At 34.2% G+C, this 26,647-nt stretch overlaps 2 protein-coding genes across 2 annotated transcripts; both read left to right on the top strand.

Annotated features, from left to right (window-relative positions):
• The first annotated feature begins 4,737 nt into the window (after positions 1-4,737).
• On the top strand, positions 4,738-21,262 carry NRPA1 (nuclear RNA polymerase A1). The gene is made up of 21 exons (XM_085703783.1): positions 4,738-4,866; positions 4,958-5,130; positions 6,070-6,229; positions 6,312-6,596; positions 6,946-7,152; positions 7,261-7,431; positions 8,699-8,864; positions 9,299-9,480; positions 10,075-10,338; positions 10,769-10,857; positions 11,026-11,173; positions 11,593-11,811; positions 12,566-12,880; positions 12,970-13,114; positions 14,803-15,011; positions 16,069-16,271; positions 17,521-17,719; positions 17,807-18,069; positions 18,876-19,016; positions 19,107-19,881; positions 20,506-21,262. Exons 1-21 carry the CDS (start codon positions 4,849-4,851, stop codon positions 21,097-21,099), a joined length of 4,926 nt encoding a protein of 1,641 aa, XP_085559909.1. The 5' UTR covers positions 4,738-4,848; the 3' UTR covers positions 21,100-21,262.
• Positions 21,263-24,239: 2,977 nt separating this feature from the next.
• LOC146932134 (Tetratricopeptide repeat (TPR)-like superfamily protein) lies at positions 24,240-26,484 on the top strand. The gene has a single exon (XM_085703780.1). The coding sequence runs from the start codon at positions 24,342-24,344 to the stop codon at positions 26,034-26,036; it is 1,695 nt and encodes a 564-aa protein (XP_085559906.1). The 5' UTR covers positions 24,240-24,341; the 3' UTR covers positions 26,037-26,484.
• The last annotated feature ends 163 nt before the right edge of the window (positions 26,485-26,647 follow it).

The following is a 26,647-nucleotide window of genomic DNA, read 5'->3' as shown; positions in this document are numbered from 1 at the left end:
TATTAATTATTAAACCTCATTGACAATTTCTTTAATCTCACTTTAAATTATGTTAGTTTAATGAAAAGTCTAAGTAAATACATTTTAAATTCTATAATCCAAAAACGTCAAACATGCTTCGTTCTAAGTGCACTAGCGTGGCTCTAACATATGACATCCGAGTCCAAAATCTGTCTTTTTACCACTGAACATTTTACCTCCCTCTAAATGCACCAACGAGGCTCTGACATATGACATCTTAGTCCAAAATTTGTCTTTTAACCACTAGACTAAATCTTTATAATTATAGATAAATAAGTTTTTAACTTAATTGAAATAGATGTATATTAAATATTGGGTTAATAGTGTTTTACCCCTAGAATATAGGTCATTTTCAAGTTTTCCCCTTGTATTTTTTTTTAGATTCGGTCCTTGTAATTTTTTTTTGTTTTTAAATACCCCCCTATGTCATATCTGACTGTACAAAATCAATGATTTGGTAGGGGGTAAACTGAAATTTGCTCAAATTACCAAATGGTAACCCAAAATTTTCTCAAATTACAGGGGGCGGAATTTGCCATGAAGATCCAAAACAAAAAAATAAAAACAAAAAATTACAAGGACGAAAACCAAGGAAAAAAATTACAGGGTGGACAATGAAAAATGATCTAATATTACAAGGGCTAAAACACTATTAACCCTTATATATTTTGAAAATTTTGTAAAAAATATTATTATTCTCCTTTTCATCAAATATAATAAAACAATTATTATTGTAAAGAATATATATCAACCTTGAGAATGCAACACTACTTAATCTTTTAAAGGAGAGTTTGACTATCAATTGCAACCCTGTCTAATTTGAGGGATTAATATTTGTAATTTTGCACAAAAGTACTCAATTCACACAAAAAAAAGTATAATTCTTAATTTTTTTTAATAAAACATCTTAAGTTTATTTAAATATATAATCATATTTATTTGTAGTTAGTTTTTTGGTTCCTATTTATTTCTAGTTAGTTAAACCAACATAGTCAGAACATCTAATTGGATGAAAACGTAAATCGAAAATGTGTATGTTGACGTGAGTTTATTATGTATGTCAATCTAGGACAAAAAAAATCTTTCAAAATCAAATTATATACACTCTTTTCAAATAAGTGATTTTCACATCTATTTCGTTTTATTTTGTGATTTCGTCGTCTTCGTGCGACATTGGTTGTTCGTCGTCTTTGTGCGACGTTGTTTGTTTTTCTTGTTTCTCTCAGGTATTTGACCGCTTCAGATTGTCAGATCAACTTCGATCTAGTGCAAATCCAATCAATGAATTTGGCGTCATCCACGTTGTAGATCCGGAATCATTGTTATTTCGGAGATTTAAATATAGTCATATGTGTAGACATTTGTACTTTGCCGTTTTATGCTATCAACATGGATGCTGTGAGTCTGTTCACAGATTCATCCTTTTTGTTTTTAGCGAATCTACATTATATCGATGTACTCTTTCAATTTGAATGAATGAATATCTTTTAATACACTCTTTTCAAATATACTAACGGAACTCGAACTCTTAATTTTTTTATTTTTTTACAAACTCTCAACTATAACATTAAGACATTTACTAAAAAAAAACTCTAACATTAAGACATAATAATATCGATTTACAAAGACATAAATAATAATATCGATTTACAACTAAACCGAATTTCTAGAGTTTAGATAATAGATAGAATCAATAGTATATATATAAAGTAAGGTTTTTTATGCCACGTGTCGCTTCCACGTTTATTCTCAATATTTTTATATTTTTTATATTTTATTTGACATCTTATTTGACAAAAATCTCAGCAAACTTTTGATCTTATCCACTAAATATTTTATTTAGTTTTATATTTAATTCCTAATATTTTGTGTAGCCAAAATATCTCAACAAACAGTATATAATACTTTCAATACTATCCATTAAATCTTCCTTTATTTTTTTCTTTCTTTTTTTTTAGGAAAAGAAGTTTCAATTAGTTTTTTTCATTGAGGAAAAAAAGGCTTCGATTTGTTTTTTTTTTTAACTATAAATAAAGGAGAATTTTTTAATCACGTAAACACATATTTTGAGCAGAAACTGAAACTCAAACTTCTTTTGATCTAAGCTTTTTCTTTCTTCAGGTTTGACAAACACATATGCTATTGTTTCTTTTACTTTCTTCAGGTTTGACAAACACCTATACTATTGTTTCTTTTACTTATGCTTATATTTTTTTTTATATATAATATGAGAGGGAACTAACACCTACGAGTGAGTTTACCGATTGTTTTTTTTCTTTTTTTCAGGTCCTTGAACTATTGTTGCTGGCATCCATTACAAACACCTACGAGTTTCAGGTCCTTGAACTAACACCTATACTATTGTTTCAGTTTCAGGTCCTTGAACTAACACCTATACTATTTTTTTTCCTTTTCATTTCAACAGTAGCGTTTTAATATTATTAATCACCTATACTATTATCACCTATACTATTTTTTCAGGTCCTTTTCGTTTTAATATTATTAATCAGTAGAGTTTTGATTTTAATAATAATATTTTAGGACCTGAAATATTTTTATTTAATTTTATATTTAATTCCTAATATTTTATGTAGCCAAAATGTCTCAACAAACTATATACAATACTTTCAATACTATCCATTAAATATTTCTTTTTTTTAGGAAAAGAAGTTTCAATTAGTTACTATCTCTTTTAGCACCATATTATTCAATTAGTTTTTTTCATTGAGGAAAAAAAGGCTTCGGTTTGTTTTTTTTAACTATAAATAAAGGAGAATTTTTTAATCACGTAATCACATATTTTGAGCAGAAACTGAAACTGAAACTTCTTTTGATCTAAGCTTTTTCTTTCTTCAGGTTTGTCAAACACCAATACTATTGTTTCTTTTACTTTTACTTATGCTTAAATTTTTATTTTTATATACAATATAAGAGGGAACTAACACCTACGATTGAGTTTACTGATTGTTTTTTTTTTCCAGGTCCTAGAACTATTGTTGTTGGCATCCATTACAAACACCTACGAGTTTCAGGTGCTTGAACTAACACCTGTACTATTGTTTCTGTTTTGCGTCCTTGAACTAACACCTATGCTATTTTTTTTCTCTTTTCGATTCAACCATAGCGTTTTAATATTATTAATCACCTATACTATTATCACATATACTATTTTTTCAGGTCCTTTTCGTTTCAATATTATTAATAAGTAGCGTTTAGATTTTATTAATAATATTTCAGGTCCTAAAATATTATTATTTCACCAGTAGCGTTTTAATATTATTAATCACCTATACTATCATTTTATGATAACACCTATACTATTATTTCAGGTCCTTATTTCTAAATAATTATTATATACATATATCAACCACTTTTTAATCCTGCTTTTTAATATAACATGTTTTCATCTTTTTGTTATTTTTATTTTTTGATTTTTGTAGACGAATTTTTAAATAGCATTTTAAAAATTTCTAATCATGTTTACACACACTTGCAATACCTTCATTCAAATTTGATTCCTATTTAACCAATAAATTTCATCAGTTTGGTTTCTAATTATCTTTTTTTTCAGAAATTATGGCTGCAAAATTTGACCTCATTGATAGCATAACAATCAATAATAAGTACAGATTATGGAGATTCAAGATTAGGATCATTAGAATGTGGAGAATGCCAAACTTTAAAGATAGAGACCAGGTTGATTTAATCGATATGGTTTTCATGGATGAAAAAGTATGCATCGGTTCTTTTTCCTTATTAACTTTTACAAACTAACATGATTTTACATTATTTAAAGTTATTTTTTATATTAACATTAATCTTTACCGGTTTTATTTGTTTTGTTTTATTATTGTTTTATTATTCACAATTTTTGTTGACTTTTGTTCTTTCTAATATTTCAGGAGCAAGATTCAATGTACTGTGTGGAGTGACAAAGTTGCAAAATATCAATCTATGTTGGTTGAGGGAATGTGTTACGAGATAACAAATATCTCAGTTTCTAAGAACAACTATAAATTTAAACCAACTTGCCATGACTATAGACTATTTTTTAAGGATATGACCACCATCGAGCCGGTTGATGACTCAATTGTTCCTTTTTATGCATTCAAGTTCATATCATATGATGAAATTTTTGGGGCTAGGAATGAAGATTGACAACTAATTGGTATTTTTTAATGATTTAATTCTTATATTTATTGCCTATTAATTTGTTATAGTTTTGTTTTTTTATTGCGTTGGATATTAACTTCACCTTTCACATTTTTGTAAGATATTATTGGAGTATTAGCTGCAAAGGGGGAACTCACATAATACAAAAGTGGTGTTCAATCAACCAATTTTTTGCCTCTGGAGTTGGATGATCTTGAGTAAATATTATTTAATTTATTTGCAGAGGAGGGGAGAAACTCAGGTGCACTTATTATATTTTATTTTTACATATTACACTTATTAATTACTACTTTTGTATTCCAAGATTGGATAGCTTATTTTATGTTCGTTAATGATTTTTATTTCTAAATTTAAATCATTTCAATTTTTTCATGTATGTGTCCATCAACATAACCTTATTTAATATTTTCTATGACTATCCCGGGCAACGTCGGGTCACTACACTAGTAAGAAATAAGAGAAATAAAATAAAAATCAGTTCACATACGATTATTCTGAAACGCCGAATAAATAAATAAATAAATAAAAAATAAGCGAAAAAGTGAGTTTGTCACCGAACCCCTTACATCACTACCATCCTTAAACCCTACTGCAGCCGTCGTGCTACTTCTCTGAACTCTCTTCTTCTTCCTCTTCCTTCTGAGCAGCATCAACATGGCTCTCGCTAACGAGGTTTGAATCATCTCGTCTACAAACTCATTCAACCTCTTTTCATCTTCTTCTTCAATAATTTCTTAATCATTCATTCATTTCTTCTTTGCAGGGCGCAACGAATGCCATTGAATCGGTGGCTTTCAGTTTTCTAACCAACGAAGAGTTACTTAAGAGTAGTCGCGTCAAGGTTACCGATACCAATCTCTGCAATAACATCGGTCATCCCGTTCGCGGCGGTCTATATGATCCCGCTTTCGGTCCTTTGCTGGACAATAGGTCCAAGTATGTACTCGATTCTCAATTCATATTATGTTATATTTCATTTTTATGCATTATTCTCACCTTAGCTTTCGTTATTTTAGATAAACAATAAGCTATTTCTTCTATAGTAAAAAATAAAATCCAACTTCAATTGTTTTAATGTAAGCTATAAGCTGTTTTCATAAGCTATTCTGGACAAGTTATAAAAATAAGCTGAAAACACCTTATAACATACTACTCTGGTAACAAATATAAGCAAAAAAAAAAAAAAAAGTCAAATACAGTTGATGTATTTGGTTAAAAATTTGAACTAGATACGTCTACTTTGTTTGACTTATTTTTGAGACGGGAGAGAGTATCATAAGCTGTTATCGAAAATTCTCCTAGGCAGTCTCACAAAACTTATGTTAGTAGGTAAGCTCGAATAAGTCAATCCAAACAGGCTATCATGTTTACATATTTTGTATTAGTTTTGAATGAAATGAAACCTAGTTAATAGTTTGTTTTGGGTTAGTGGTGCTAACCTAGTTGAGATGGTTCTGGTTTAGGTTTGCGGTGCCAACATAGTTGAGATGACTTGCCTTCTACTATGCCTCTAGATTTCATTGTCTGAAAAAAAAATATTAGTTTTGAATGAAACCTTATGTTTATGTGAGAGGAATTTGCTTTTGTAGGATGTTGACAGTGTTTATAATGAGGAGGATGTCTTATGGATTTGTTATTGTTTTCTCTATATGCTATATATTTCATTTTATTACTCTTTAATGAGTATGTTGATTGTTGGTGTCATCAGTGGCTAACATTTTTTATGTTTTGACTTAGCTTTGTGGCGATAAGATTTGGTGGAGTTGTGAACCATTGTTTTATGATAACCGGCTACGTTTATTTTTATGTTGTATTCATGCTTTGTAAGTTGTATTTACGTTACATTATATTGTATTCTTCTGTTGCTTGATGCAGTTGTGAAACCTGTGGTCTGTCCAAAGATCATTGCTCGGGTCATTTTGGTCATATCGAGCTTGTTTCCCCTGTCTACAACCCTTTGATGTTCCTTTTTCTTGGCAAAATTCTAAATAGAACGTGTTTCTCTTGCCATTGTTTTAGGGCTAGTAGGAATGAGGTAAATATATATTGATTTCTGCTTCATTGTTTCTATGCTTTCCATAAGATATATTGTTCACATGGTCTCATGATGATTCAAGGTGGAAAGGCGTGCGTCCCAATTGGAGCTCATTTTGAAAGGGAATATTAGCAAGGCAAAAAGTTTAGGCGAAATTAAACTAAATGAATCCGTGGATTCAGTTGATGATGATGATGACAGCCAATGGAGTAGTGCTGAGCAACTGGGAGAAAGTTGGACCTCCCTTCAATTTTCCGAGGCAATGTCTGTTATATATGAGTTTCTAGCGAAGGACTACAAGAAGTGTCTAAATTGTGGATGCATCAGTCCTAAAATTACTAAACCAACCTTTGGACGCTTCAACGTGGTAAAATACTTTAATCTCCAATCTCTCCTTTCTACTTTTTATTTTTAATTGTTTCTGATGGTTCCAATTTTCAAGTATGAGAAGAAAAAAGTTGTTCAAGTTTGTCACCTGTGATTATTATGAAAAATCATGGGTTTTGACTACGAGAAGTTTGAAACTCGAACGTTGTGAAGTCCTTAAATTTATTGTGCATATTGCATTTTCATATGAAGTGTACATGATTTGTACCACAAGATACACTGTCATGTCCATAGTTTCAAGCTTGTAGGTATTTCTTGCTGCAATGTCTAATTCCTGTTTTTCTTTTCCTTCCACTTCTCCATATTTGGGCTCTGGTTGATGGTTCTAGAAAGCTCTCTCATCTGTTCAAGCCAGAGCAAATGTTATTTCATCAGCCAAAGCTGCAGATGTTGATATATCTTCAGGAAATGTGGCTTGTACAGATGAAGAGGATATTACCTCTGGTGGTGCTGGGAATAGTAATGGAAATAATCAAATATTGTCCATTAAGCTTGTTGAGCAATCTTCACTTTCTGGATCTTTGCTACCCTCGCAGGTTAGTTTCTTGGAAACATTGGCTTACTGACTTTATCTATAGCTCCTTTGTGTTTCAAGTTTAAGTGTATTGATCATTTGATTTAATAATTCACTATTCAAATTATAGGTTCAGGAAATGATAAAGCTTTTGTGGAAAAATGAATCTAGGCTGTGCTCGCATATCAGTGACATTCAAGATCAAGGTTTTGGAAAGAAAGCCGGTCACTCAATGTTCTTTCTGGAAAACATTTTCGTTCCGCCAATCAAATTCCGCCCCCCATTGAAAGCGGGCGATAATGTAAGTACGACTAAACGAAACTGTTGATATAAAAATTTCTTTAGTGTTTTGGGCTTTTGGCAGCATGTAATACGCTGGGCATGAGGGGGTGTATTGGGAAAAACCCAAGTCCCACATTGGATAGATAGGACTCTTGATAAGAGTTTATAAAGATGAGGCACTCCTCACCTTCCAAGCCGGTTTCGTAAGGATGAGTTAAGCCCAAATTTCAACAGTTAATGGGGGCAGGTGTGGGGGTTAAGGTCCCAATGCCCTATTGATTTTTAGAAAAAAATATTCTAAGTTTCATCAGTAACTTAATTGTCAAAATGTGATATATTATTATGATCTATTTTTAATATTATGTAGTAATATTTGTGACCAACCAATTTTTGTAGTGTGAAGAACAATTTATGTTACACGCGCGCCTGTGTGTGTGTTCTCTCTCTCTCTCTCTCTCTCTCTATATATATATATATATATATAGGAGGTGGCTTGAATTTTCAAGGTGGCTGTAACAAAGGCGGCTAAGGGCAGATTGCAATTAAAAAAAATTCCTTTCACCACCCTTACACCTAGGGCTACTTGCCTGGAGTGTAAACAAATTAAATTTGGATGACCCAATTAAGGCGGCTTTCTGATACCCCCTCATGCCTCGGGCTACACTCTTGGATGAGAAGCGCTCTGATACCTTAAAAGAATTCGAGCTTAGGTAGGGCTTAACTTAATCTTACAATAATGACTTATATCACTAGGACTGCCTAAGCCTTATAAGCACTAAATAAGCTGCATCTTTAGACAATTTGGAACTAAACCCATCCCCTCACTGTTAGAGTATAGATAGAGGTTAAGCTTGTAATAGTTGAATGAGGTTAAGTTTGTAACAGTTAAGTAACTAGCTCATTAGTCTTAAGCTCTAGCATATTAGATTGTGACATGTGTCACATATCTCTAGCTTATCCTATTCATCTATATATATACTCTTGTACTTGTGAGATTCAATCAATAATAACAGAATACAATTTTCCCTCACTTTCTCTCTCTTCTAACAAACTCTGTAACTAACTTCTCCCAAGCTTCATCAATGGCGGTTTCAGTTTCTATTACTCACACCTAGCACTATTAAGGCAGCTAGAGGCGTACCGCAATTAAGACGGCTTATTTTTATTGCATACTAAATGGACTGATGACTGATCCATTGTGGACCATATGATGGGTCTGTACCCCATAAAGTTTGTCATTATTTCATCCTACTTATGCTTAATTACTTGTTCAATGTCTTTTGTAGGTGGCGGAGCATCCTCAAACTGTTCTGTTGAGTAAGGTTTTAGAGTCCAACATATCCTTGGCAGATGCCCATCGAACCAAGTCAGATGCATATTATATTCTAAGGCGGTGGCAGGATCTTCAGGGATCTGTAAACCTCCTATTTGACAACAAAACTTCTCTAAGAAGTAAGAGTTTCATTTGGTATCATTTTGTTTAATTTATTTTGGAATAGTAATGTGAAGCTGTGTGTATTTCTGTTGGCTTGTAATTGGTTGATAGTTAAAATTTGACCTAATTAAATTAGTTAAAGAGCAAATACACCAAATGAAAGTATACATGATTTTGTATGTAATGATTGCAAAAGGATCTCCTTTTTTTTTTTTTAATAATATATAAAAGAAGAAATAGTATAATGATGGAGGAAAAATTAATCACAAAATGTAAAATGCAAATTGTCAAAGAAACCAGAAGTCAATAACATATTTTTGAAAACAAAATTTCAATTCCATAAGATGAGCCTGTGGATCATTCTAACAATGTTATTTAGTAGCTATTTCAGATTTCTTGGTAATAGTTCTTTTACCTACATTGAATTCATGTTACTTTCTGTTTGGCCTAGGCCAAAAAGATGCTTCTGGAATATGTCAGTTGCTGGACAAGAAGGAAGGCATCTTTCGCCAGAAAATGATGGGAAAAAGGGTTAATTATGCATGCCGCTCTGTCATTTCACCAGATCCTTATTTAGCAGTCAATGAAATTGGGATTCCCCCATATTTTGCTCTAAGGTTAACATATCCTGAGGTGAGAGTTGTAACTACATATCTTTTATTGTGTTTGTACTGCTTCGTCACATCAACCTAAACTGATTTTAATTGCCTCTGAGAGTTTGTTATGAGTTGGTGTAGGTTACTTAGCACCACTGTGAGTGGTGGTGGATAGTGATCATCAAAATTCTCTTGTAATTTGATCTTCAAGATCAAAAATTCATATTTAGAAATATAGAAAAGTTATCTTCACATTTTCTCTCATTTATCTACTCTAAAATGTCTTTGCTGGTTATATAAATCTGATGATCTTAGATAGAAAAACCATCTTTTCCTTTGTTACAACCTGTGTAAATTAAAGAAAAAAAGGAAACTAAGCATTCTTATTCATCTGGTTAGTAATTTGTACTCGGCAGCCAAACTTTGGCTTTTTAATTCTTCCTGAGCATTAGAAACATAGATTAAGATTTTACTATATTGTGATATGTAAACATGTAATGTAGTAAATTTAACATGTTGACAAACCAATGATAATGCATGCCGTCATTTTTTAATATTGTAATTGTTTACTATTTTGTATGATAATCTCTTTCCTGCCATTGTTTTTTTTTTTTGTTTTAATATATTGCAGAGAGTGACTCCGTGGAATTCAGCCAAGTTAATGGACGCTATCCTAAATGGTCCTGACACCCATCCAGGTGCGATACTCTATACTGATAAAACATCAACACTCAGGCTTCAGAAAGATAAGAGTTTACGTTCTTCAACATCAAGGAGATTACAATCCTCAAGAGGGGTTATTATGCATCATGGGAAGATACATGAACACGAATTTGAAGGAAAAGTTGTGTATCGTCACTTGAAGGATGGCGATGTAGTGCTTGTTAATCGACAGGTAATGCATCATCTCATTTGATGTGTTTTAATAATATAATAATAAATATAGCATTGTCTTGTATTCCCTTAATGATATTTTATCTTTTAAAATAACATGAAATAATGAGAACTCTATATGAAAATAGAATGCTGGTACTATCACATCCGTTGAAAAGTTGACGTGGTTCATAACATACAAATACATTTGTTAGCGCATGATCGTGCACACAGAAGTATGCGGATATGCATTTCATTTTGATTTTTGAGTTAAAATCCTGTTTTTCTTTAAGTTGGCAAAAGTTATACTGATGTCATTATCTTGGGTACTGTATACCACAATCACAATGAACATAACGCCGTTTTCTGAAGACTATGTTTCTAAATCATTGTGATACGAACATAGTCATCAGTACCTTATGGTTTGAATTTGACTTTGCATTCTGTTGCAGCCAACACTTCATAAACCTAGTATAATGGCCCATGTAGTGCGCGTTCTAAAAGGGGAGAAAACGGTACGCATGCATTATGCAAACTGCAGGTAACATTATATTCGTTCTTTGAGCTTGGTCTGATTGCATTATATGTATGTGAAGAATATTATTTATTAATACTTTTGACTATATTCTGAGAACTTATTTTCATGTATTATATGAATATCTTTGCTTAATTTGTTTATATTTCTTTTTGCTTCTCTTCATGATCTCAGTACATACAATGCTGATTTTGACGGTGATGAGATTAATGTTCATTTTCCACAAGATGAAATTTCACGTGCTGAAGCTTACAATATTGTAAATGCCAACAACCAATATGTGAAGCCTACAAGTGGTGATCCAATCAGAGCCTTGATTCAGGTATTTGCATACATAATTAAAAAACATTTGGATCCCAACATAGCGGGGGGTCAAGAGAGAATGAGATGCATCACACATGCATCTTAACTCCAGGGGGTTGAGAGGATGTTTCCCCAAATCTCAAGTATACCCATGACCAATAGATCACAAGCAAACAAATCTACTGTTGGGCCTCATCTATTGGCATAAGTAGTTAGTGACCTTTACTTATATATAGTAGAGGTCACCCATGCAGTATGTGGCAAGGGCATAAATAAATCGACGGAGAGAACACAAACACAAGAATGTGTGGCACTTATGCCGGCAAACAATAAGAGTGTGCCACTTGGCTAATAAAAACTGTGTTTTCTTATTATATAGATGATTTTTTTGGTTGAGTTTCTGAAGTTTATTTTTCCCATTTCAAACAAATTTTCCAGGATCATATTGTAAGTGCTGCGCTTCTCACAAAAAAAGACACCTTTTTGAGCTGTCAAGAATTCAATCAACTTCTCTACAGTTCTGGTGTATCCATGACTGGGATGGGCTCTTTTTCTTGCAAACCAGGACAGAAAGTTTTCATGTCAAACTCCGAGAGTGAAATGTTTCTGTTTCCTCCAGCAATATTCAAGCCAGAGCCGCTGTGGACAGGAAAACAGGTTACTATACATTTTAACCCTTCAGATGTTATAAAAGGCTACTATCTAATTGGGGCGTTTACTTTAAGTCTAGGAATCATGTTTCCGGAAGTACATTGGTAAGGAGTGAGTATACCTATATTTGTTATAAGGTTGAGAATATTCCTGGGGTATAAAGGTTCCTAGGAATGGGATGACTCCCAACATTTTCATTGGTTTATTTCCAAGTGAGAAGGGGGGAAATTGAACTCATTTTAGTAGTATATTTTATTACTATGATTTTCTTAGGAATATTAATTTGTGCGCCGAATACTTTTTTTAAAAAAAAAAATCCAGGAATCGAATTCCCATATTTATTTTTCTAGGGAAGTTAATCCTCGGAGTAATTTTTGATTCCGTGAAACAGACTATCCCTAAATAAACTTGCAGTAACCTTTTTGTTTTGTCCTTTTCTCCCCCCCGTGTATTGTTTTGAAGTTTATTAAATTCATGAATCAGCCTGTGTTAAATCTTGTTTCTTAGTCAATTGGGGATCACGATAAATAGTGTATTATTAGAATTCTGACAAGCCATAGCTTCTATTTAACAACACTTTGTACTAAATAGCCTATTATGGAACAATAGTGATTTGTTTAGATTCAGCTACACTATAGAGCTATAGCTCTGTTGTCTGACAACACCGACTTCTTATTTTTCGTTCTTGGGTCTATTCCGTTCTTTGTTTTTTATGCCATTGTCGTTGCTTGAAGTAATTTTTGCTTCTACTACTGTCAAGGTTATCAGTGCATTGCTATGCTATATCACTAAAGGTCGCCCACCATTTACCGTAGAGAAGAACGCAAAAATCCCATCTAGTTTTTTTAAGACTCAAACGGGGGAGATAAAAAAACACACTAAAGATACATCAAGAAAGAAGGATGAGCTTGAGGATAAATTGTTGATATATAGAAATGATTTGGTGCGCGGTGTAGTTGATAAGGCTCAATTTGGTGACTATGGAATGGTGCATACAGTGCAAGAGTTTTATGGCTCAAATACTGCTGGCATTCTCCTTTCGGCATTAAGTCGGCTGTTCACAAACTTTTTACAGGTTAGTCACCATTTCTCTAGTTTTGCTAATACAATATATTTTATAAGATTTAATTATCCTGCAAAAATATAATATATTTTGTCATTCAGATGCATGGGTTCACTTGTGGGGTTGATGATCTTCTGATAAAAGTAGGAAAGGATAGTGAAAGAATAAATCAACTTGAAAGCTGCGAGGAAATTGGTGACATTGTTCATCGTGAATTCATCGGAGTCATGGAGAGTGAAAATATAGGTAATATGAAGTTACAATTGGTAATTGGTAGATGCATGTTTTTTGTGTTTTAAAAAAGGTTAGCCAGTAAAGGAAGATACACCAAAAGTATTATTTTTTATGACAACAAGATATTGATGCTATGTTGAGTAGGTAATTAGTGTGTTTAGATTTAACGTTAAGGTGATTGATTCCCAGAATGATAGTTATGACGGATGTTGACTCTAATAAGAATCAAGGGCGGTTGGAAAAGTTTTTTGTCTGGTTTAGGTTGCTTCTGTTAGCTGGTTTAAAATGATTTCAACAAGTTTTTCAGTTAAGTTTTCGAAAATTAGTTAATGCGCAAATGCTTACTATATGAGTTCTCGTGTGATAAACATTTACTAAATAAGCAACTAATGACATGTTTATGCAAACACGCACTAAATTGAAAATGAAAGTTAATATTCAGGCTTTTGACATGTTTAATGTATACCTTTAACCCTTTATTCTCCAAGGCTTATTGTTAGTGTGTTTGGTTCTTGACACTCCCTCCGTCTCACAATAATTGTCACTTTAGAATACCAATGCAACATTTATTTTTTTTCTTTCCATTATCATACCCTTATTTATTGAATTTCGTCCAACTTAACTACTCCACTAACTACAATTAATAAGGGTGTTTTAGCAAATGAAACTAATTTTACCATCAAAATCAACACAATTAATCATTTTCTTAATAATCGTGCATAAACCTTAAACGACTATTATTTAGAGACGGAGGGAGTACTTCATAGAAGAATTGCCAAGACCCAAGACCAATTAGATAGGACGAGTGCTCTTCTCCATCACCATTGACTGATGCGGTGGGGATAACTGTCTAGCTAAATTGATGTATCTTCATTAATAGCTAGGAACATTTTTGCTTGAAATGCGGACCTATGTATGGTCACCTCTTGAGGCGAATGATTTGTTTGTGAATTTATCTTCTCTCTGTTTGAATGAAAATATTTTTTTTCCTAATTAAATGATTTCTTTTTAAATCAGGAGACTTTTAAGCAACCACAAAGAAGTTGGTTGAACATGTATTGCCATCTTTCCCATTGAATTTACACTTTCAGAATATAGTTATGAGCCTGGAAGAACATTTACTATCTCTTCAAATTTAAAACCTGCCTCAATGTCTTGGTTTTACCTATTTTTCAAGACAAAAAGTAATTGTTGGTGAATCAACTGAACAAATAATGTGTGAAAATTAGTTTCAATGTCTTGCAATAAATATAATTTCTCATGCAAGAATAGGCAGTTTGTGACCCTTAAGAATCAAACATGTCTTCCAAATGAGCATGGAAGAAAACATCTTCCATAGGGGTTTCATTATCCAATTTATTCTCATCTTATTCAAGTAATCTCCGATGGGCTTATTTCATATTAGATTAGTGTTTTTCCTGTAAATTGAAACTAGTGGGAATGCAATCCAATATGTTATGACAGATTGGTGTATGCATTTCATCATATATATGCTTGTACACATACCGACATACATATATAAATCATATTTTGGATAAAGCATTTTGTATTTTTAATTTAAAATTTTGTATTCTGTTATCAACATAGTGCTAGACAGGCTTCCAATTTGTAATTTTCTTTCCTGGTGTACTTGGCATTTCCTTATTACTGTTTATGTGTTTTCATAAAACATTAATGCGTTGACATATTTGGTATTTCAGATCCAATCACAATGCAGTTGAATGTTGAGAAAAAAATACGCAGTAATGGAGAAGCTGCCATAACATACTTAGATAGGAAGATGATAAGTAATCTTAACTCCAGAACTAGCTCAGGGGTATTGAAGGAGCTACTATCTAAAGGATCATTAAAACCCTCAGGAAAAAATTGGATTTCTCTTATGACTACATCTGGTGCTAAGGGCAGTATGGTAAGAGTATTGTTGCATCTACATCACACTAGTTATCTTAGTTGTTTGCATATAAGGATACAGAGCACTATACATACTACATATTGTGTGTACTTCCTTTGAATATACCGAATGCTCAAGTCTCTTTCATACAACACCTATTTGAAGTCCTAAATCTTTGGGCCTAGGACCTAAGTTAAAATTCATTATTCCGTGATTTATGTGATGGAATATCCTATTAAAGAGTAGGCAGACATTATTGTTAAAAAAGGTGTACAAGGGGGAGACTATAGATATCATTGGAGCATTGCTCCATGTCTTTAAGAAGGTTTCATCAGCACAGGCTGGGCATTTAGACTTTTATCAAGTTAATATCAATTGACTTTTTAACTGAGCTAACTGTACTTGGATACGATAGATACTTTAAAAATTCAAGGATGTTGGACTTTTTGTACAGTTTTTTCTGGGGCCAATTCTACAGTGTACAAGTAAGACAAGTCTTGCATCATGCACTAGTTAGTTTTCACCATTGGATCAATAAATCTCGTCATTAAATAAAATGAGATATGATGGGACTTATTGATCCAATGGTGAAAAACACACTTGTGCATGATGCAAGACCATTTTACTTGTGCACATTAGACACTGCCTTTCTCTGGTATTAAAACAGGTTGGTAATTTAAGTTTGTTTGAATTTGGTTTTGATCGATTCTTTTTTTTTTTTTTTGGTCAAGTAGCCTAGTGGCTGGAGCTCACACATTTTAAATGTGGAGAAGTGGAGTGTCCGGGGTTTGAACCCCGGCCCCTGCATATATTATGCATTTGTCCCTACCAACCGAGCTAAGCTCACGGGGACGTTTTGATCGATTCTTTTATTAACCAGACATTGATAAGTAGTCTGGCAATTATTTTATAGTTTTTTTTTTTTTTTTTTATAACATGAACTGTTCTGGTGTTGTTTCTGAAACACATTATCCCAAGTCCATTTTTATCTTTTGCAATTGATACCACCAGTGATCTGTATATTTTTTTATTGCCATTTTTTGATATGAAGATGATTTCATATACTTTTGAACAGGTCAACTTCCAGCAGATATCTTCTCATCTTGGCCAACAAGAGTTGGAAGGAAAAAGAGTCCCACGTATGGTTTCTGGAAAGACCTTACCTTGCTTTCCATCATGGGATTGTTCCCCCAGAGCAGGAGGGTTCATCATTGATCGGTTTCTTACAGCTCTTCGTCCACAGGAATATTACTTTCATTGTATGGCTGGTCGAGAAGGGTAAGACAAAAGCTTCAGGATTATGAATCAAAATGCTATTAATTGTTTGTGTAATAATGCTATTAATGGCCCATAATACTGAATGCTTATATCTGTTTCAAATACAGTGTTATCGATTGTGGATGGCGGACCATGGCAAATAGTAAAAAAATCCATCAGTTAAGCCTCCATATTTGCCATAAAATGCCATGGAGCCACCATCCTTCGCACATTGGTCATCTTAGTTGTCAAAAAATCTGCCACCGCAATGGCCGATATTTGACAATACTGTTGGCAAAACCAATCACTTTAGTTACTATGTAACTTTAATGACTATATTATATCTTCAAATATAAACAGAATGAATCACTTCATCAAATCAAATTTTAATGGGCAAGAGTATCTTCAAATATAAACAGAATGAATCACTTCATGAAATCAAATAGAAACATAAGGTGAGTAAATGAGAAAGTCTTCGTTTCTCTGCTTAACATCTGGGTGACAAACCAATAGGTAATAGTCATATACTTCACAGTCTCATGCAGATGCATGGGACGATCAGATATTTTAGGAAATGCCTAGTTTTTTCTTGATTGATTGTTTAAAAGTAGTAGGGGTAGACTATTAGTGGTGCCATTAAGAAAATTGGGAGAAATAGAATATATTTTAAATTTAGGTGGAAGACCTTTAGGAGAAACCATCAAAAAATACCCTTTTCCGAATGTTTCAGTGAAAATAGGTTTTTCGTTACTTGTTAGAGTTCATCTGTGTCAATGAACAATGTGATTCCCATCCGGGGGGAGGTTTTCCAAGTCGTCGTTTATTAGAGTAGTTTACTTTGGCCATATACCTAACTAATGTGGGATCTTCACTTACCCCATTCACTCCCAAAAAATATGGATAATTGGAGCATGAACTGTGTAGGACTGGATATAATATGTGTGGGGCCCAATGTCATTGTTAGTGTTAGAATATATAAATATCTTGATATTATTTTAGGCTTTGATACCATGTCATGTCATGAACCATCTATCCCCAAAGCCTAACCTGCTAGGTGAAAGCAGATGAATGATTTTAATATTAAGTGCAACAATGCAAGTTATCTTAAATTAGAATCACCAGTTTATGGACCAAAACTTGTGCAAGCTCACTGGGTTTTGTTTGTGGAAATGTGGTGATATTTTTCAGATACAAGGCTTAATGTATTCTATTTCTGGTCATCATATGTTTTACCTCATATATCCTGATAAATGACATCTTTTGTTCACAGATTAGTTGACACTGCAGTCAAAACATCTAGGAGTGGTTACCTGCAAAGATGTCTAATGAAAAACCTGGAGTCTCTTAAAGTTTGTTATGATCATACTGTCCGTGATTCTGATGGGTCAATTATTCAGTTTCACTATGGAGAAGATGGCGTGGATGTCCATCAAACTAGCTTTATCAACAAATTTGAAGCATTGTCAATTGTATGAACTTGTTTAATATTTTAATAAAACCATAAATTACATATAGACCTTGTATCAGTGGTTTATGTATTTGTTCTTTATTTTCAGAATAAAGAATTGATTTACAGCAACTGTTGCCGTCAGCTAGATAGATCTAGTCCTTATATTAACAAGTTGCCTGACGCTCTTAAAGGAAAAGCAGAAAACTTCATTCGTGATTTTTCTTCAAAACAGAGAAATTCCAGTTCAATGAAAGAAGCAGATTTCCTACAGGTGATGGAACACAAGTATGTCTCAAGTCTTGCTCAACCCGGTGAGCCAGTTGGTGTGTTAGCTTCTCAGTCTGTTGGAGAACCAGCAACACAGATGACGTAAGTTATTTGAATTGTGATAAACTTTTGTCCTCATTTTCTACACATACCATCATGACACCATAAGATGTCTTTTTGATCAATCTATTTCACGAAATAACATGAATAATTAAATTGTGCACCAGTCTTTTATGATCACTGTAATCCTTATAGCTGCTACAGATAAGCACACTATTTGAAGTGGAAATTTCATCTTGAGTTTAAATCGAATAGGAATAGTTACACTTCACAAAAAACTTGAACAAATAATTTATGGGAAATAGAGGTCCTTGAAGCAATGAATAGTAGCTGGCGACACTTAAACCACTTGATCTTTAGTTTTTTCACAATCTCGTTGAAACCTTGAATAGCTGGCCGTGACATTTGCATAAATTGTATTTATTGAACACACGGCTCGATCTAACTAGTGATAAATACACGTTTATGTTTCTTCACTCAGTAGAGACAGAGTTCAATTAGGTTTTATCTCAAAAAGCTTACTAGAGGAATGATTCTTAAATTGAAGGGTTACAGTGCCCTCTCCTACCACTCCAATCACTGTCTGTTATTGAACAATTGGTGCTACAACTTGGAAGGAACAAAAAAAAAAACTAAACGGTGAATTTTGTTTTTGATGGTCATTAAATTTTCGATAATTGTAAACGAAGACTCATTGTATATGTGTGAAATTTGTGCCTTGAATAGAAGCCGTTGCGATTGGGATTGCATATCTGTTTGTTTTCCTTCTTTGTTATTTTGTAAAATTATCAGTAACTTTTATGTGGTTGGTTAACTGTTTTGGCTTCCTCTTTCCCTTTTATACTCAGTTTGAATACTTTCCACCTTGCTGGTCGAGGTGAAATGAATGTCACTCTCGGAATTCCTCGTTTGCACGAGATCGTGGTGGCAGCCAGCAAAAACATAAAGACTCCCTTTATGACATGCCCCCTGAGGCCCAACAAATCTATGTGAGATACTGACATTGTTCTCTGTTCTCCAGTTTTTTTTTTTTTTTTTTCTTGTGCATGATTTATTTTCTGTGAATATGTTTTTTGCAGGGAAGATGCTATTCATCTTGCGGACAAAATGAAAAAGATTACAGTAGCTGACATAATTGAGAGTATGAAAGTTTCTGTTGTACCAGTAACTGTAAAAGAGGGCCGCATTTGCAGTATATATAAGCTTACAATGAAGCTGCATAAACCTAAACACTATCCCAAATACACCGATGTTACCCTTGAAGACTGGGAGGAAACTCTAAGAGTTGGCTTTGTGAGGGAATTGGAGGATGCGATTGAAAATCACATTACATTGCTGGCTAGAATTAGTGGCATAAAAGATTTTCAAGGCAAATCAAATTCTTCAAATGGTTTAGATAATGATCATAGCAATGAATCAGCATCCAACAAAAATGGTCAAACTGATGATGACGACGAAGTTGGTGACACAGAGGATGCTGAGGAAGATGGTTTTGATGCTCAAAAGAGTAAACAACGAGCTACGGACGAGGTTGATTACGATGATGGTCCTGAAGAGGAAACACATGATGGTGAGAAGTCAGAGGATGTTGAAGTCTCTGAGGATGGTAAAGATGATGAGGATGGCAAAGACGATGAGGATGACAATGGTGTTGAAGTAAATGGAGATGACAGTGATATTGAAGTAAATGACAGTGATAAAAATGTGACACTTGAAGAAACTTCGAAATCTAAAAAGAGAAAATTTGAACCAGCGAGCAAAAAATATGACCGGAGAGTTTATGTGAAAGCCGGGGGAATGCGTTTCGAGATCCACTTTAAATTTATTGGTGAACCTCACATATTATTGGCTCAGGTACTTTCTACTGCAACACATTTTCTGTTTAATAGTGAACTTTTTTAAGTAACCCAACTCCAAAAATATATGTTTGACTGTGGATTTCTATTTGCTACGACTCTATCCATTCGTAACTCTATAGGAGCTCTTGCATCTTCAATTACCATTACCTTCAAACCCAAAGCATGAACAAGCCTGTGTAACAGCTAATTACTGGTAGCTCCAGTACCAATAATAGTTGATGCTCCCCTAGATAGACAGCACACATTGACCAGGGCCTTTGAGACTCAGCTACTGCCCCATGATACCTATTGAACGAGTTGTACTTGCTTCATCAACACATCCAATTCCTCCTCTCCTGGTTTATACTAATCACAGCTAGCCTCAATTGGCGTTATGTATTTAAATGATCTGTCATTATGATTGATTAATGACAATGCATTTTACCATTGTGTTCCATGTAACTGGTTCCTCCTAGTGGAAAGAGGATTTAGTTGTTGTTAGGATAGCTATGTAGTGAAATAACTGGGTTATAATGAAATTATGTAGTGAAATAAAACCAGGAAGCAAATACTGTCAATTTTCTATTTTACTCCTTGCTCAACATATAAAACTGACGGTTCTTTAATTATCTGTATGCAGATTGCTCAGAGAACAGCCGAGAAGGTTTGTATCCAGAACTTTGGTAAGGTTGGCCAATGTAAAGCTATTACATGTAAAGAAAGTGGCGTAATCTACTATGGTGAAGATGATAGTAAAAGGGATGATATTCCGTCATCAGTTAAAGAAAAAATACCAGCACTTCAAACGTCTGGTATACATTTCAAAACATTTTGGGAGATGGAAGATGATCTGAAAGTTAGGTATGTTTATTCAAACGACGTGCATGCTATACTAAAAGCCTATGGGGTGGAAGCAGCCAAAGAAGTCATCATCCGGGAAGTACAAAATGTTTTCAAGTCTTATGGGATATCGGTAAACATCCGACACTTGATGCTTATTGCTGACTTTATGACACATTCTGGTTCCTATCGCCCTTTGACCAGATCGGGGATAGCAGATTCTACATCCCCTTTTGTCAAAATATCTTATGAGACAGCATCCAACTTCATTGTTGAAGCGGCTCGTCATGGGCAGGTAGACACCTTGGAGACTCCTTCTTCTAGAATTTGTCTCGGTTTGCCGGTGAAGATGGGAACTGGGTGTATTGACTTGATTCAGAAGCTGGAAATATGATGTAGCACCGATGTTCCTCAGCTCTAGATCTAATGCTATCAACAAATTTTGACACTATTGTACACCTGTTATTTGCAAAAAATGTATGATTAATTTATTTGGTTGAAAAGTAATTTATTTGCAGATAATATTATAGTTTGAAATTTCATTTCTCGTTCTCACATTTTGTCTTAATTTTTTTTATAAGATCCCGTGATCCCGTCTTAATTTTTAATTTTTTGTTCTAATGTATAATTGTTTCTCGTATAATACAATGTTTTTTTTAATACGCGTTGCATATATTAAATGAACTCACCAAGAGGCAAAGGTTCTTTCTTAGAATAAGTCGAGGATTCTTTAAGTTGTACTATATCATTACCACTGCTTTCATAAACTGTTTAGAAAATGAGCAAAATATGCTGATAATGTCCTACTTCCATGAAATCTTGTTCCTCATCAAACCACCCATACCACCATCATCAACACCACCACCACCATAAGATACATCGCCACCATCAAATACTAAGATGGGAGTATTTGGTGGATGATGTCATTGTTGGCGAACTTAGTGTCAAATATGTTGATAATGTCCTACTTCCATGAAATCTTGTTCCTCATCAAACCACCCACACCACCACCACCATAAGATACATCGCCACCATCAAATACTAAGATGGGAGTATTTGGTGGATGATGTCATTGTTGGCGAACTTAGTGTCACATTGCAGCGGAGAAATGGATAAGAGATGTATGTTTAAATATAAGTTGATTATTTGACTCAGACACATAATATTCATTGTAATTTATATTGAATTCGTTGATATGTTTTTATTACTATTTTTCTAAGAACGTGCGAAATTGCTAAAGTGAATTAACAATGGGAAATATATATTTGACCTCGATAAATTGAAAAGCATCTCAAATGGTTTTGGGATGTGATAAGTGCCTCTAAACTTAACTACTTTGGTGAAACAAACTATGGTTGGGTTAATCACGGTTTATGCACGACATTCACAGAGGTGATACATGAATACCAACAACTTTCATCTTTCAATTGGTGAGATGACTATTACGACTGATGATGTTTCTTGTATGTTGCACTTGCATATCAATCGTAGACTGCTTAACCATCTTCCGCCAATGCCTAAAGATGAAGCTACTAAAATGGGCTGTTATAACCTTCACGCGTTATAATCCCAAAAGAGACTTGTATCTCAGTGAGTTGTCGTTTGATCATATTGTGAAATGCTTCCCAACTCCCAATCAAGTCACTTTTACTTTCGTTAAATATTTTTTCAACTTACCATAAACAAATTCAACTCTGTTTCGTGGGTTGTGTTTCCAAAAGCAAGACACGGTATATCCACGTCCTCAATTTTTTTTCCTTCAGCGGATCCAATATGGTACTTTCCACATTTGAGGAATTTTAGAAATTTCTCACACACCTTTCTAAATTGTGCCACAACATATGCATATAATTCCTCAAAAAGAGAGTCCACTGCAACTTCCCAAAAATCCATGACGGGGTTCCAAATTTCGTTGGTTTCACCTCTTTTGTATTGAAATTTTTAGATTTGACATTTTTGACTTTGCAATCCAACTTGCATCTAGCTCCCAGATGTTTTAAAGTATGATACAAACATACTAAAACATAGATCTTGGAAAGATGATGAAAACAATTTCGTCAGTATGATATCCCTGCCAGTCACAATTACTTTCAGGATATTGCCTTTGCACTTCAATAGAACATGCCATATTTGTTGAGCAACTATCTTAAGCAATAACATTTTGTATTGGTTGATTTTATAGGTGGAATCCATCAAAAAAACAATATGATAAGTGTTAAATGATTTGACCAATTCGAGATGTGCCTAGAAAATATCTTGAATAGTTGTAACTCACCAACTGCTCTATATTTGTAAATATATTTGTGATCATCCAAAAAAAATTAACAAATATTGCATTTTTTTTGACAAAAAAAACTCATTAATGAATGATGCCAGTTACAATATCAGAAGCAATATAGTTTGGGATCTCTTCGATCCAGACCTTATTGTGCTCTTGCAAAGCCAAATTGGCCAACTTGTGGGCTACCATATTACCTAATCTATGAACATGGGTAAAACTATTCTCATCATATTGGGTTCGAAGAGAATTAATGCTGCTCACAATTCCTCCAACATAGTTCCCAGGAACCGGTTTCTCTCCCCTTAGAATCCTGATCAGATTCTCACAATCAGATTCGAAAATAACTTTTCAAAAAGAACAGTTGATCGCAAGTTTTACAGATCTATACAAAGCAAACACTTCAGCAACTTCGAGATCATCGTAGCCCATGACCAACCACGTCGTAGCTGCAAGCACCTCTCCCTGACTGTCACGATGCACTGTTCCGATGCCCCATTTCCCTATGCAGCTGAGATTCGCATTTCTCTTCTACATTTAAATGACTAACAAAAATACAACTTTCTAACTTTGTCTTCATTAGATGTCAAAAAAATAATCACATAAACTAAATGGACATTTACATTTCCTCTACATAGTGTCTTCTCATTTTAAGTTATTCTTGGTTCTTTTATACACACAACGCTTATTATAATCAAATAAAAAAAGACATTCTTCGTTGAAAACCATTATCAAATTTGTCTATTACTATAATGAACCATACCTTTGTTTTTTCACAACAAACCCACAATTAATCAAATTATGTCGAACATTACGTTTCTTACCTGTGAAGAAGTATTTCGCACTATCAAGAACAAGCACCTCAGTTTCAACAATATCAAGTTCATCAATGTTCGGTTTCAAATCAACTAGAGGTTCAATCATAACTACAATTACATCACAAAACAAAAACAATAAATCCTTAAAAAAACAATAAATGTAAAAAGAATGATGATTTGATACCTAAATTTTGTCAACAAATTTAAAATTTGGATGAATTGGAAGGTTGAGCGTAGAATAAGAAGTTTGAGTAAAAAAGTTGTTGCTCGACATGTACATTGGATAAATCGGAATGTAACTTTTGATACACAACAATTGGAAGATAACTTCCGATTCTATTGGATCGATCTCTATAAAAGGGGCATTTTGGGAATTTTGAGGGGGTCTAAGCAGCAATTTTCACTTAAATAAGAGGCCATCCCAAAATAAAATGGGAAAAAAGCAACATAATTCCCTTTTTACCCTTCTTCTAGACTTAGATATACATTTCACTATGCCCTAGTTTAGTTTCTTACTCACTCACTCTGAGAAAACTAAAAATGGCGACTTTTCCATTGATTCATCGCGCACGAACCACAATGCTTTCTTCATCTTCTTCCTCTTTTTCTTTGAAGCTACGTTCAAACTATATCCATGGCAACCACTTCTGCAAAACCTTGAGTACTTCTGCGATTCCAAACGAGTATGGTAGATTCCCTCCTCATCAGGTTCAGCAACCACCCTCTGATCACAACACACCCTTTCAACCTCCTCCTCAACAACAACATTTCAATCATCATAATACCCGAAATGCCCCTGGTCGATTTCCTCAACAGGGTTTTAACCCTCAAAACCCTAATTTCCGACCACCACAACCTCCTCCACAAAACCCTAATTTCCGACCACCACCTCCTCCTCAAAACCCTAATTTCCGACCACCACCACCCCCGCAAAACCCTAATTTCCGGCAACCCATTCGTCAAAATCCTAACTTTCAGCCACCCAATAGTCCCAATCGAGGGATTAACCAGAATCAGTGGAACCCACAAAATGTTTCCCCTAATCAATTTCAAAACCCTAATAACCAATTCCAAAACCCTAATGTTCAGGAACAAGCTCCTCCGCCCCCTACGATTGTTGATCTGACACGTTTTTGTCAAGAGGGGAAGGTGAAAGAGGCGCTTGAATTGATGGAAAAAGGTATTAAAGCTGATGCTAAATGCTTTGAGATTCTTTTTGATTTGTGTGGTAAGTCGAAATCCGTTGAGGATGCTAAGAAAGTTCATGATTACTTTTTACAATCCACTTTTAGGAGTGATTTTAAGATGCATAACAAGGTGATTGAAATGTTTGGGAATTGTAAAAGTATGACTGATGCACGTAGGGTGTTTGATCATATGCCTAATAGAAATATGGATTCTTGGCATATGATGATTCGTGGTTACGCCAATAGTACGATGGGAGATGAGGGATTGCAGTTGTTTGAGCAGATGAATGAGCTGGGTTTGGAGATAACTTCAGAGACTATGCTTGCTGTTTTATCGGCTTGTGGAAGTGCAGAGGCTGTGGAGGATGCTTACATATATCTTGAATCAATGAAAAGCAAGTATGGAATTGAACCCGGGGTAGAGCACTATATGGGGCTTTTGGATGTTCTCGGTCAATCTGGATACCTCAAAGAAGCTGAGGAGTTTATTGAGCAGCTGCCATTTGAGCCTACTGTGACAGTATTCGAGACCCTTAAGAGTTATGCTCGAATTCATGGAGATGTTGATCTTGAAGATCATGTTGAGGAGTTGATTGTTAGTCTTGACCCATCAAAGGCCGTTGCCAATAAGATCCCTACTCCGCCTCCCAAAAAGTATACCGCAATCAGCATGCTGGATGGCAAGAACAGAATCATTGAGTATAAGAATCCTACTCTATACAAAGATGATGAGAAGTTGATTGCTATGAATAGTATGAAAGACGCGGGATATGTTCCTGATACAAGATATGTTCTTCATGACATTGATCAGGAGGCAAAGGAGCAGGCCTTGCTCTACCATAGTGAGCGTCTAGCAATTGCATATGGTCTTATTAGTACTCCTCCTAGAACACCTCTTAGGATTATCAAGAACCTTCGTGTTTGTGGTGACTGTCACAATGCCATCAAGATCATGTCTAGGATTGTAGGGAGGGAACTGATTGTTAGAGATAACAAAAGGTTTCATCATTTCAAGGATGGAAAATGCTCTTGTGGGGATTACTGGTGAAGAAAATCATTACTCCATATCCTACAATATCATGAATATATAAATTTCTAAGCACTGGTCGGATCGTGCTCTGGGAAGACAGATGTTGTGCATGGAAGCTTTCAACACTGCTAGGCAAAGGAGATGAATGAATTATGTAGTATGCACTGATTTAAAATCTATTTGCTTCTTGTTCAGATATCAGCACTATTGCCTCTCATGTTTAAAATTGCTTTTCTATGGTTTTATTTTTTTAATAATTTTTTGGTTCTAGCCACATCAAATTTAGCTCTACTTTGATCCATGCAAGTATGTAGAAGAAGTTTGTTTTTGAAAACATGTTTAGGAACATTGCTTGAAAGTTCATATGTATAGCTGGTGGTGTATTGGGGGAAAAAGTATTTTATATTGAAGTATGGAATTTTGATACCACAACAAAGAAGCTGACTGTATCATTTCTGATTGCAAATTGTTCCTTTCTTATTTATTTATTTTCGTTCTCTGAAGCTGGTTGTGTCATTTCTGAGTTGTGCCTTTCTAATATATATATTTTTTTGAAAACTCCCATGTTAAATTTGTTAAGGAAGGCAACAATCAACATGGTTATCTCGAGTGTCCGAGCTATATGTTAG

The sequence above is a fragment of the Medicago sativa genome, chromosome 4 (genome assembly GCF_051527215.1).
Source record: "Medicago sativa cultivar Bolivia chromosome 4, Bolivia_mono, whole genome shotgun sequence".
Lineage (NCBI taxonomy): Eukaryota > Viridiplantae > Streptophyta > Magnoliopsida > Fabales > Fabaceae > Medicago > Medicago sativa.
Note: the sequence above shows the minus strand (reverse complement) of the source record. Positions and strands in the feature narration are given on the sequence as shown.